The sequence below is a fragment of the Homalodisca vitripennis genome, chromosome 1 (genome assembly GCF_021130785.1).
Source record: "Homalodisca vitripennis isolate AUS2020 chromosome 1, UT_GWSS_2.1, whole genome shotgun sequence".
NCBI lineage: Eukaryota > Metazoa > Arthropoda > Insecta > Hemiptera > Cicadellidae > Homalodisca > Homalodisca vitripennis.
The window spans coordinates 228206724-228221035 of record NC_060207.1 but is presented as its reverse complement, the minus strand read 5'-3'; the positions used below and the strand labels follow the sequence as shown (position 1 = coordinate 228221035).

The following is a 14312-nucleotide window of genomic DNA, read 5'->3' as shown; positions in this document are numbered from 1 at the left end:
CCAAATGTTGATTGCATGTTCAGGGCAAGTGTTTTAACGGTTGAATGAACGTTGCTTTTATTGTATCTAATGTTATTCTATCAAATTTGGTGGCTAATTCAAGTTTTCATCGATTTTTTAAAACTACAATTTAAGTTGCACTTAAGTTTTGTAAGGCAGACAACACATACATTGACTAGTTATTTTGACTTAACTTAACAATACAAAATTAGAAAACAAGTTATAACCAAAGTCAACAAAGATCAACAACCATAATTAACATAGCATTTGTTAGGTTTTGTTTTGCCTGACCGAAGCCCAGTAGGAAGTCCTGGGATTACCAGCGGTTAGTTTTGCCATTTTATCTCATATTGGTTACCAGGAGACAGTAACTTAACTGAATGCGTCTCACTACTAACTGGTAGGTAACCAATAACTGAGTGAATGGCTTTAAAATGAGGTGTCACTTACTAGGGGTTTAAAAAAATTTGACTTACCCCCAAAATATCCCATTTCTGTGGATCAAAAATTTTCATATATAAAAAAACTCCTTAGTTGGTCATCCCCCAAAGTAAATTACGCCATCTCTACTCATTAATAAGAAAATTAATAGGTTAGGGAGGGGGTAAGACTTTTAAGACACCCGGTATACTAAAACAATATCATAACCAGATATAATTCAGATAATAATTACGTTGGCTATACGTAATATTTAATTTCAATGTTCCCTACCCGATATGTCTCGAAAAAGCCAAGATACTAAAACCTTATTATCTCGATTTCTGACATTGCTCATACTAAACTGTTAGCCTATGCATCCATCCAAGTATGGGGAATGTCCAGAAACTCGCTCCTACATTTACTTATCCTCTGCATTAAAAAAGTCTCGAAATTTAGTTAGTAAGACCTCAAGTTTCTTTTTTGGTTCTGTCAAAAATGGTTCTTATAGAATTCAGCACAAAATAATTTTATTTTAAATATTACTAGAAATAAAATAGTTGCTTCAGGGTTATCTGAACTCAAATAATCTTATATTATAAAATCGATATTTAAAATTATTCTTCAGTGGATTGAATAAAGACAACGTGAGTGGTTTGTGATCTACAATTTGTATTCACTTTTTTACTTACAAGAATAAACTTTTACACGGTTAAGGTAAGGGGAGAAACCTCTGAAGGGATATGATACCCTATACCCTTTTAGGCAATTTGCCCAACACTGGAAAAGAACGTTATTGGCTTACTTGTAAACCTAACATGCCACCATTTTTGACAACGAGAACACAATCGACAATTACCTTTTTATTGTTTAATCATGTCTTTTGAAAGCAATTATTACAGGATAGTCTGTACATAAAACATTGAGCTGTTTACCTCGCTTCTTCTATTTCAAAAGTAAATTAATACTAGGACTATAATTGTAGGGTCTGTACCACTGCCACCAGAGTTTTTATAAGCACTCTTTCAAAATTGAGATAGGGATTCAACATTCCCCCCCTACCCCCTTCCCGAACTCGTAAGGATATCCTGTTTTCAAGAGATTGTGCGTATGGTGTTCCTAGAAATACGTAAATAAAGCGAAAGAATCTGTAATCACATTTTGACAGATTAGAATCACATTTTAGAGCGTATATCGTAAAGTTTCCTTGGAATTAAACATTTACTATCCAAAATTTAATTACTGTACTATGTAGGTCGGACAAGTAGGTCAGCTATTTACGTGTGTGTTGCAAGTTAGTCGTGGATGTGCCACGGTTGTTGTTGTCTTAGGAACACAGGCGGCCGGGAAAGTGACCTTGCTGTCCTGAAGAATTACAGAGACCACTTTCTGGATTAGCATGGAAACAACAGGTGTCCAACCTCTGTGATTACCATATTTGACACGTCGCAAAACACGCGTTTTCTTCGGCGTGAAAAGACCATTTGTCCGGCAGAGTTTCGACACCGTGTGTCAGCGCAATAGTCGCTGACGCCGCGGAGTTGTCCGGGCAGCAGCGGTATTAATTGCAATAAATAGTGGGACGCCCTCGAAACGACGGGTTAGGTGCGGACGGGGCCCACCATTATGCGGTACTTAAAGTACTAATAAGTCACTCCCCGGTCTATCCACTCGGCTATTTTAATTGCCGGTTAAAACTTTGTAGAACGTCTGTTATTTTGTTTTAATTTCTCCGGAACCTTTCCCGTGCCGGCGGTAATGATACGTTCCCCGGTCGGACGTCACAAGGAACGGCACCCGGACGCACGACGATTACATCGCGGCCGGAGCTTTTAGATAATAGCGATGTATCCTATATTTCAATCTCGCCACCGACGAGAGCGCTGCCGCCGCCGTTAATGGTAGGCCCTATCGTATTAACGGCCAGAATAAACAAGGCGCCGAGTACTTAGCGGTAATGAGAGCAGCGTTACTAATGGGGATGGTCGGCTCTGCGACTATTCCTCACAATGACGGTCCGATCGGGTTGACGGGTTCAAAATATCAACTAGGATTCGTGGTAACAGACACGTTATGGTACGTACTTTATGTGGAACGAGATGCCTTTAAAATGGACATTGGTAGGAGTAATTTCTCTTTTGCCAGGTAAAGTTCTCTTTTCTGTATGACTGGTCGTCTTCCTCTGACTCTACGACATCTCGAGAAGGAACTGACCTATAGGCTTGAGATTTTTCTTAAATCTTTAATTCTATAAAGGCAACATCGAGTTCAACCATTTATCTGTATACCTTTCAGATTTTGCTGAGCGTTATTGAAGCACTCAGTAAGGTTAATTCTATTTTGTCTGCCAGATTGATGTAAAGTTTTTCTTCTGTATGTGTGGTCGTCTGTCCATCCGCAGGACATCCCAAGAACACAATGAACTATAGGCTTGCAACCTCAAGAAAGCCTGTAACATATGGTGTCCTTGTTTGGTTTAGTTGGAAAGTTCGTTTGGAAGGATATATTCACGCCATGCTGGAAATTCTGATCGAGAGATTCTATGGTTCTAACCCAAAACTAGTGTTTAATCAAAGTCCTCTAATTGTAAGCCTTCCAGTAACAGGTTTGTAAAGTGAATCTAAACAAATTTTGAGTGTGGGAATTATCCAGAAAATCAGGAGGACCGCTCTCATATTCTTGCAAGCTGTCCGCCTGTCCGGCCACTGGTAGTGGTTTCGGAAGTCCCCAGGTTTGGTATTATAGAGTGCTTCTTAGACCGAACTTCATCTTTTTTGCACCATCCAAAAATTGAGCCTGCAAAAATACGATACAATAATCCCACATAATGTACGAAGAGTTTATACAATCTTATAAATTAGTGCAGAATACTGTGAACTCAAAGCCTGAAATCGATGACCCGCCGTAGTAGTAAACTGAAAGCCCCGACCTGGCCGCATCCTTGAATGGATAAGCCCAATACCACTCGGATCGGTATCGGTACATTAGCCTATTGAACGAGTAGTAAAACCTGGCGTCCGGCTTTGAGGACTTTGGAACTAAATTGGTATTATAGAAAGCGGGCGAGGAGCGGCAGCAGACGAGTTAGGCGAGGAGATGAATGAACAGACTGGGTTGAGGGCCACCTCGGTATCTGGGCTCCGAACATTCCTTTATCTATTGACAGAAGAAACGAACAAACATCGATGATTGCTTTTAAAGGGGTGTTTTTTACAGCATCACAAACAGGTCGGCCCGGTCAGACGAGGACTACACCTTACTCAACCAATATTTGAAAACTACCAACGCAGAGCAGCGTGTGGACGCCCTGCTTCCAGAAATCGCTTCGAGGTTCGATTCTTTACTCTGTCCTCCTCGCAGCCATCCAGGGTGTTTCACATTTTTATAAAGTGTTGCTTTTTTGACGTCATCTAATTTGTTGATACCGTAAAGCATATTCTAAACCAGTCTAAAGTTTGCAGGATCAGCACTTTTGAAAAGGAATATATCTGATAATTTGGGGCTGTGGTACTGCAATAACTGATATTTGCAAATACTATCGATCTGTAACACTATCCAGTACCTTGAACTTTGAGTTTAGTTCCAGTTCACCTTCCTTTTATAGCAGCGTCTGGTATCTGACGCTGTCTCAGACTTGACTCCTGGAATTTGGAGTCATTCCGAAGAGATTCAAAGAAAGTCGACAACGGAAAAACCCCAAAAAGAAGCATTTACATGGTTTTACATCAGAGACACTTATAAGTAGGTGAAGTATTAGTATCAGTGTCTCATCAGATACACTGTTGAGACACTCAAACAGCAACCGACAGCGGTGATAGAGCAACCGAGTTTTCTACATGTAACGTGCTATGGTAGAAAGGGTTGATTGAATTGTATTTTTTGTTTTGTACATTGAAGTCTGAGACAGCGTCAGATACCAGACGCTGCAATAAAAGGCAGGTGAACTGGAGCTAATCTCAAAATCTCTGATGTCGAAACGATGTAAATGTTTAGTTTTGAGCTTTTTCGTCGTCGACTTTCTTTGGATCTTTTCAGACGAACATGACTCCAGATTCCAGGAGTCAAGTCTGAGGCAGCGTCAGATACAGACGCTGCGATAGAAGGAAAGTGAACTGGAGCTAAACTCAAAATTCAATTGGATCAACCCTTCCTGTCATAGCTACGTTATCCATTACCAGTTGAAAGCATGGCTACTCGTGAGTAAACATGGAAATGTGAGTTGTGCCAGACATATAAAGATTATTATTGTTTTCATGACTCAAAACCACAATGATGAAGAGGGACGTGGTTTTAGTTTCCGCTTTATGTGTCACAGCAAATGTCAATCTCGCTGTAATTGTTAAATCGCTGGTGTGGCTATTGTGGTGCTATTTTAGTGGAACGATGAAACAGCTTCCGGCTCAGACGGAAGAAGTAGGTAGATTTTATGACAACTTAAATAAATATTTCTATCGTGAGATTTACATATACTTCATATCTCGAAAGCCGTATGTAATAAAAACTATAGGAAATTGTAAAAGCATTCCAGAACACTTTGGTTTTTCTCCAGGTTCACAAATAACGGAATTTGTTTAATGTTTGAATGGTCGCCATTGTGGAATGAATTGACGTACCAAGCTGGCGAACGAAATTAATCGAGATATTCATAAAACAATTTTTTGAACCAAATTTAACTTGTTTTAGCTTTTTTTGGTGACAGTCATCGTTTCAACAAGCAGCGTTATATAGCACACACACAAATATATATATATATATATATATATATATATATATATATATATATATATATATATATATATAAACACTTATATAAACTTTGGAACGGGAGTGTATTTTTGACTCTGGGGGTCATGTTTGATGAAGGTATGTAGAAATTTTCCTCAAGTTCTACCATGAGTATAATTACACTAGGCTGATTTTCTAAACGAAATGTACCTCAAAAATAAATATTTATAAGTTATACCGTAAAATTTATGGCGATAAAAGCTAAAAAATGTATATTCAAAGTTTATTTACTGATAAGTCAGGTGAACATTTACGTAATTTGTAATAATATATAAAATACAAGCGGGAAAAGTAAGTCACGGTTTGCAAGATTAAGAGTCTTTTCTTTCACAAATATAGTACTAAATAAATACTTTCGAAAAACCGAAGCAATTGTCCTTTCTGACGCCCCAAGAATAAGCCAGTTGTAGGCACTCACTGTAGATGGTCAGTACGTAACCAAACGTTGATTCATGGGAGGCAAAAATCTACCCACTGTAATTTTTAACAGATTTTTGCACAGAAAAAGAACCTTGTCAATTTCTTAGTAAATACGTACTTTTTGGCGGATAGCAAAATGTTTAAGATGAGTCAACCCTGAAATTTAAGGCAACCCTGCCTCTTTTGTAAGGAGTTATTTGGAAGAATTCAACAATAAAAAAATTAAAACAAATAAAATTTAAACAACCCTAGAACACTACCGTGCGTAATTTTTACGTATATATACGTCATGTTTATAGTCACACCTACTCTCCCCCCCAACCTTCCTGTTTAAGCTTTGAGCAGTGCTTCTACTGATCAATGGTCGTTCGTCCTCCGAGGTGTAAGGGTGTGTGTAGTTCTTTTTCTTATCTCAATATTGATTTTTATTTAGGCCGTGCGTCAATTTTACGTAGCGGTAGTATTGCTTGATAAAAAAATACGTATATTTTACGTATAAGTGTGTATAGTAAAATAAGTAACTAAAACTATTTTTGGTTTTTTTTCATAAATAAAAGTCTTGGAGTTAGTAGAAAATTTGTAGGCTTTTTGGAAAGATAAGTTTTTATGGCATTGTAGATATGAAGATAAGGTTAGGAAAACACCATGTATCACACATGCACGCATGCTTAAACACACGCATCATCACCTTAAGTAAGCACATAGGCAAGAATATACACAAACACAATACACAGGCATGAAAATAAACCTTTACATAACCTAAAAAACAAAAATAAACATGCTACGTAAAATTTTACGTATCGGTAGTAACAAAGGTATGTCAAATCACGGTAGTGTTCTAGGGTTAAATTAATTAATTTTGCCTCGTGTTTTCGAGAGGGGCCAAATATTAATGCTGCAGAAGTCTCTTAAGTAATGCGGTACACTCTACTGAGGAGTAGAAGAACTTGAAGGCATCTACGGTCTACTGTGGACCCACGTACCCACCTCAGACTGCGGTTCGTGGAATCACATCGTGTATTGATTCTCGCCTCACCCACTTGTTCACATTCCGTTTCTCGCGTCGGCTGCGGCAATGTTCTCTGTCTGACCATGGTGTTTGGCAAAAAATGCCAAGGTTTGTTAGATGCCAAGTGTTTACAAACTACTTCTTTCCTGTCTGAAGGACCCACCTAAGACATGCCTGCGCAGATGCGCGATCTATGATTACTCAACGGTAAGAGTAAATAGTAAAACGTCGTTTTGATCACCATATCCAGTAGAAGAATTTATTACATGAGGGTAAAGAGAATCGGAGGATAAAGAGAATCGTTACTTTAATAAAACGCGATAAAGTTGTATATGGGTTTTTGGATATGCTAGCTTAGTAATTCAACTATTGCAATACAAATTCCACTTTTAAATTAAACTTTTTAATAAAATTTCTACATAGTCTTACAAATCTTACATAGTACTTTTATATGTGCTTAAATATCCTGATTGAATTAGTCGAATGATATTAATTTGGAGTCTTTGAGAAAGTTTAGATTATTTAGTGCACTCCCATATTGCTTAATTTACCAATCTTGATTGCTAGCCTAGCAATTGAACTATTGCAATAAAAATTCCACTTTTATGTTTATCAGTAACCTAGAGAGCCTCAAAACTTACACAGAAATGTAATGTTTAAAATGCAGAAAAATAATGGATATAATTAAACTACTTTACAATAACTTTCCAGCTACAGTAAATATAGTTTAAAACACTCTTTGGAATTTGTGCTGTTTCAACTGAAAACCCTTGTTCCATTTAGTTGTTTATAAATATAGGTTTTACATGTCAGTATAAACTGAGTAAAAGATAAAAAATAACAGAACAGAGTAAACTTCATAGAAATATACAGTGGTTTAATGTCATAGAAATATACAAATTATACGATTCCAATAAATTTAATAAATTTAATGTGGTACTCATTCGATTCGTATATCATAATATAGTAAGAAATAACAGTCAATGTGATATAGACTTTGACAAGTCTGTGTTGGGTCTTTTTTTATGAAGAGGGAGGAAGTAAATTGAAAACACTTCAAATTCAAACCTACGCCATTCCCCTCCCTCTCCCCAAAAAACCCCTCCCCACTGTCTGTTAAAGAAAAGGAAGTTCGCTAGTTATATACAGTAATATTTTTTGATAACTCCACAAAGACAGTTAAAATCGTCCAAGAATGTCAGAGAATGCTATGTAAATGATATGTTATTATTGAAATAGAAAAATGTCATTACAGCTTAATAAAATTTGAGTTACGACATTTTTATAACCAAGCTCAGTTAATTTTTCCTGCAGTGGATAGGTTTTAATGAATAGGAAGTTGGGTAGACGGGTTGGAGTCAAGGGTTTCTCAAATACACGGGTCACTGGCCCACAATACGACTGGGAAAACACTTGAACCTCGTGTAATTAATAATTCATTGTTTTCTCGGTTAAAAGTGGACCCGGTCTATTCCTTACATAGCTGAATTAATTTACCCCTTCATGCTCGCCCGGTCCTAGTAGAGGGGGAAGGGGGAGTAGGTCAGTGGTGGCAATTAAACAAATTCTGTTACGTGTCCTTTGTTCAGAAAAAATGTGTATACCTTTAAAAAAAATTTATGTTACGAACAAGCTCTTAATAAATTGAAACATGTAGGATTCATTAAAAACTTAATACCAACTGAAAATCGTTTTTGGAACACACGAAAATATTTTTTGAAACATTAAAATTGTTTAATTACATCCTATATAATTTAAAGAGTTCCAAACGCTACCTTGAAAACGGTGAATTTACGTGAACAAATTTAGTAATTGAAAATACCGCAATACACAAGAATAATGTATTTTCCTCTCGCTTTGCATAAATTTATCAAACCACCTTCATAAATTTTTATGAAAAACAAAAATAATTTTTCTAGCAATTTTCATAATTTTTTAAGTATAAGAAAAAAAATTGTTATTCTTTCAAAACTATTTTTTTAATGACGAAAAAGCTCTCAATAGTTTGTAAAGGTAAGAGTTCATTAAACATTTACTATCAACTGAAATAGAAAATCGGTTTTGGAACACACGAAAATATTGTTCGAAACAGTAAAGTTTTTTAAAATTATGTCCTGTACAATTTAAAGAGTTCCAAATCCAGATTAATTTGATTTGCCTGGAAAACGGTGAATGTTCGTGAAAGAAGTTAGTAACTGAAAATACCGCAATACACAAGAATACTGTGTTCCTCTCACTTTGCATTGAATTTATCAAACAACCTTCATAAATTTTTCGCAAGCGAGAAGAAGACCAGATCTTTCACATTAAATTAACCTTGAATAGGTTTTTAACTCACAATGGAGTTCCAGAGGTCTAAAAGACAATTGTACAATTTTAAAAAGGTGTACGAGAGTTCATATTTTACAACAACCATTACATGTTAAATTAGTTTGTCAGATTATAATACCAACATGATGTTACATGATTGTTTAATGTTGCAGGTAACCTGACTATACGATCTCTGGATTTTAGTGTAAAGTTGACCATCTTCGCAGAAGAGTCCAGGAGGTTTCTCTGTTTCAACCAGAAGTGGAAGCTAGTAGGCTCGGTAAGCCGCTCGCACATATAGTTAGATAATAATATAATCACGTGACGTGCATTAAAAATCTATTATGATATGTTGAAAAAGTAATGCAAACAGTAATATCAAGATTATATACTGTCATTAAACATTCAGAATCGTAAATAAATTAAGTTAAATAATATAATAATTCGAATACTCATTTTTACTAGTATTTTGTGTAGACGTATTATATCAAATAGTTAAAATTGTTCCAATCAAGGATTGAAGAGTCGTGATTGTATTAATTAAAATATATAAATTTTATATTTAAGCATTTTTTTTAGAATAATAAAATTCAGTGTATATTGTGTAGATCAGGATGTTTAAAAATTGTCTGAGTTTATCTATGATTCTTTTAACAATTGCAGATAAAAATATGAGACTTAACACACATTTATATTACACCTAAAAATATACTGTTTTCGGTCACTATCAAATGTTTATCGTACATGGGGGACGGCCCGTAAGGATTTAGAAGAAAATCTTTTAAAGGAGCATAGTTCTGGATGTACATCAATATTGTGCCCTTTATTGAAGTGCGAAGTTGAACTTGTGTAAAACCATAACAATATGACGAAGTCAATTAGGGACTCTTTTCATACCAACTATGTGGATGTTAAAAGAATAAAATAGCTAAAGTATTTCCAAACAAATAACTTTTTCAATCGATTTTTTGCCGTTGTGTAATACTCAAAAAGTCTTTCAACGTGATATGTACGTATGCTCTCATTTAAGATTTTCCTGCGAACTTTGCGGACCGTACCCCATAGGTGATAAATATTTGATAATGGCTAAGAACAGTATATTTTTAGATGTGTTAAGCCTTATGTCTTTATCTGTAATGTTTAAACTGGCCTGGTACTTTTTGAACACCTTATACAGCAAAGTTTCAATTTCTAAGTAGAATAATTTAATTTTAAACCATATAATGACACAATTTTATTATTACTAAATTATAACACGTTTTAAGACAAAGATTTAATTCCGTCTAATTTAAAAACAAATTTAAAGTTTACTCATTTTTTATTTTTCTCACCAGATGTATTTAACTAAATATATGTAAATGTACAGAATATAGAGTATACTAAATATACATAGTCCGTTTATAAATAACTTAATTACTTTTCTAATCCATGATTAAATGTAATTTTAATGCATATTATCAAATATTTTTGCTTAGATAACAGTACTGTCATTACGTAATAAAATTGTAAATAATATACCGTGGACGTTTTTATATGTTTCTCCACTCAATTTTATTGAGTTTACCCTGTATTTTAAATTATCAGTCAGTGATTGTTACAAATTTAACATTCAAGACTCCGGAGCTGAAGTCATTGACACCTTCACTTGTCCTGTTACAGAAGAGGTTCCGAGGCGAAATGTGTCAATTCTACGAGAACATGGTGCAAAACGGGTACAACAGATTCCGGTCGGTCGTGGACGAGACGAGGTTCATGGGGTTCAACAGGCGAGGGAAGCCCCTGCGGGGGACGGCCACCCCGCACAACCCCAAGTGTCTGAACTTCATCAAGCTGGACCAGAAGTTCGACATCCTGTCGCACAACATGAGGATGGCTTCGGGGACGTACAACGAGTCGACGGACCCGGTCTTGAGACGGGTGGCCTACGGCAAGAAGCGGTCCCCCGAGAGGAGAACGGCGCCTAGGATAAGACACAAGAACCACCACAGGAAATTCGTGAACTACCCTTAGAGACTGGACCGGGGTCGTGACTGACGCACGAGGGTGACGGCGGCGGCCGCCGGAGACGCAAGCAAGCTAGCAACCCTCCGCCCGTGTACTTATTGTATATACAAGCCTCATACAGCATTTTGTATACGCTTGATGTTCGGTGTCAATATGTAGATCTGATAGTGCTAAGCCCGGAGATCGGCCGGCAAGCTTCAAGCCTCGATCGATGTCGACGTGAATGTGCTTTCCGTGTGTTAATGTATGACAATAATGAAAAGCAAAGGCGACACATTCACACCAATGCTGACAATAATTCCGCTACGTTTGGAAAACCAGTTGAAGTATATCTCGATCGTTTATTTATTTTAACTTTGAAAAGTTGAAACTCGCTACCCTCATTCACTCCCGGGAGTGAGCAGCTCTCGTATCCGCTGTAGCGTAGCGATCACCGGATGTTCACCTATTCTGTTGTATATTTTGTACATTTCTATCATATTTTTTACTTTAAGTATCAGCATAATTTATGGAACTTACTCATTTTGTACTTTTCAACGCACTTAGTGAAGTAAGAGGTGATAACGGTATAACAAGACTGATATGGTTCCGAACTGAATAGTTCAATTGTTCATTTAATAGCGTAACTTCCTCTACATTCCACCACGCATGTACAGTTTATACATATATATTAGGGCATTAGCATTCACGTGCACATGTTGCTTCATTAATACTTATTAGTACGTGTATATATAGAATGTATTATACCCGTCAGTTGCACATAAGCACAAAGTAGCTAATGAAGTTCCTCGTCTGTACATTCATAAACACATGTTTGTTGTATACAGAAATGTATACATTATATTAATTTCCTATCCAAATCAAGGAGAAAACATTCGGCTACTAGTAGTGACTAGCTAGACAAAATAACATTAAATTGTTCTGTTGTCGAATTTCACAAAAGAATATAAATTATTATTTTAATTCCAAAAACTAATAAAATAAATATTTTACGACATCTTTTAAGTAGTTTTTACAGTTTGACTATTAAATACATGTATGTAATTTTATAGTCGAATTAAAAGATGTAAAGGTAGAGTGCTAGTGTATACTTACATTGCTTCATAAGGCTTCCCCACACCTTTCTGCTTTTAATTCAACTACGGCATAGAAAATCCACACGACTATAATATGTACTAATACCGAACGTAGATAATTTATTATGAATTAAACCGTGGATGGACAGATAGAAAGAGAAAATAAAACTGTAATTCATAATTGCGGAGCTTCTACAATTCTTGCAACCCTTTGGTAAAATTGGACTTCTCACTAAAAGTGGGTCCCCAATATGAATTTTTTTTCAAAATTTAGTGACAGATACTAGTTTAAAAAGTGAGTGCAAACTAAGTGTTGGAAACACGATGAGAGTGTTTTGGAGTTAGGGACCTGCACACGGTGTGTAGTGATGACCGCTGCAGTTCTATACCGACCGCTATGAGATCCATGTTACCAGGTGTTTGCGGTACGATGCAAGAACAGCACTTTGTATTTTTAGGTTAGATTTTTGTACAAATTTTATTTATATTAGATTATATGTAAGCTTTAACTATAACTAGACTAGATTATGTACATGTCGCAATAATTATGTGTAAGTAGGAGGTACTTTCGATTTTAAGAATCCTTTTACTAATTGCTAATTAAATATTTTGTACATTATCGATTTTGTGTATATTGAACCTCTTTTATTTCAATTGATTATTTTGCACCAACTTAAAACTGTTCCAAAATATATTATGTTATTATTTAAACTGATGTTATTTTTAACAGTATTATAACAATAAAGTATAACATTTTCTTTTTTCAAGAACATCGGAGAAGTGTTTTATTTCCAAAAATCCCCACTGGTGAAAATGTGACACGTTCGATTTTTCAAAACCACTTTTGGAGAAGCTTATTGTGAGATTTTATAAAACGTTAAGTTTTATACTTGAACAGTGCAGAGTAGATAATAGTCTTAAACTTTTTTACCTTTAAATGTATTATCTGAGCTAGAATTAGGGCTAGTTACACGTAATAACTTGCAGGAAGGTGTGATAGTGGACTGATTAAAACTAAAAAATGTTCACATACGATAAATCTCCATAGAAGTGTCTACACACGTATTATAACGTTTGGGCTAGTAAAAACATACAAATGTGAATGTGGACTGAAAAAACAAAAATAATGTTCCAATTAAACTATGGTTTAAAAAACAAATCTCTATGTTAGTGTCAACAAACCAGAACTTTATGTAAGTATCATCACATACGTCATCACGTTTGGGATGGTAAGGGATACAGTGTGAAAGTGGACTGATTAAAACCGGACAATATTTCTATTGAACTATGTTCACGTAAATAAATTTATGTAAGTGTCAACACAAACATCACCACGTCTGAGCTGGTAAGTGATGCAGGTGTGAAAGTGGACTGATGAAAAACGAACAATATTTCTATTGAACTATGTTCACGTAAATAAATTTATGTAAGTGTCAACACAAACATCACCACGTCTGAGCTGGTAAGGGATGCAGGTGTGAAAGTGGACTGATGAAACGAACAATATTTCTATTGAACTATGTTCACGTAAATAAATTTATGTAAGTGTCAACACAAACATCACCACGTCTGAGCTGGTAAGGGATGCAGGTGTGAAAGTGGACTGATTAAAACCGAACAATGTTTCTATTGAACTATGTTCACGTAAATAAATTTATGTAAGTGTCAACACAAACATCACCACGTCTGAGCTGGTAAGGGATACAGGTGTGAAAGTGGACTGATTAAAACCGAACAATGTTTCTATTGAACTATGTTCACGTAAATAAATCTATGTAAGTATCAACACAAACATCATCACGTCTGGGCTGGTAAGGGATGCAGGTGTGAAAGTGGACTGATTAAAACCGAACAATGTTTCTATTGAACTATGTTCACGTAAATAAATTTATGTAAGTGTCAACGCAAACATCACCACGTCTGGGCTGGTAAGGGATACAGGTGTGAAAGTGGACTGATTAAAACCGAACAATGTTTCTATTGAACTATGTTCACGTAAATAAATCTATGTAAGTATCAACACAAACATCATCACGTCTGGGCTGGTAAGGGATACAGGTGTGAAAGTGGACTGATTAAAACCGAACAATGTTTCTATTGAACTATGTTCACGTAAATAAATCTATGTAAGTATCAACACAAACATCATCACGTCTGGGCTGGTAAGAGATGCAGGTGTGAAAGTGGACTGATTAAAACCGAACAATGTTTCTATTGAACTATGTTCACGTAAATAAATCTATGTAAGTGTTAACACAAACATCATCACGTCTGGGCTGGTAAGGGATGCA

At 35.8% G+C, this 14312-nt stretch overlaps 1 protein-coding gene across 3 annotated transcripts in view; it reads left to right on the top strand.

Annotated features, from left to right (window-relative positions):
• Positions 1 to 12795, top strand: part of LOC124353129 (fibroblast growth factor 17) — a 194799-nt gene extending 182004 nt beyond the window's left edge. For all 3 annotated transcript variants that reach the window (XM_046802979.1, XM_046802980.1, XM_046802981.1), the window contains 2 exons: positions 9115 to 9221; positions 10601 to 12795. In XM_046802979.1, the coding sequence (XP_046658935.1) occupies positions 9115 to 9221; positions 10601 to 10951 (458 nt within the window). In that variant the 3' untranslated portion in view covers positions 10952 to 12795. The remainder of the gene's footprint in view (positions 1 to 9114; positions 9222 to 10600) is intronic.
• The last annotated feature ends 1517 nt before the right edge of the window (positions 12796 to 14312 follow it).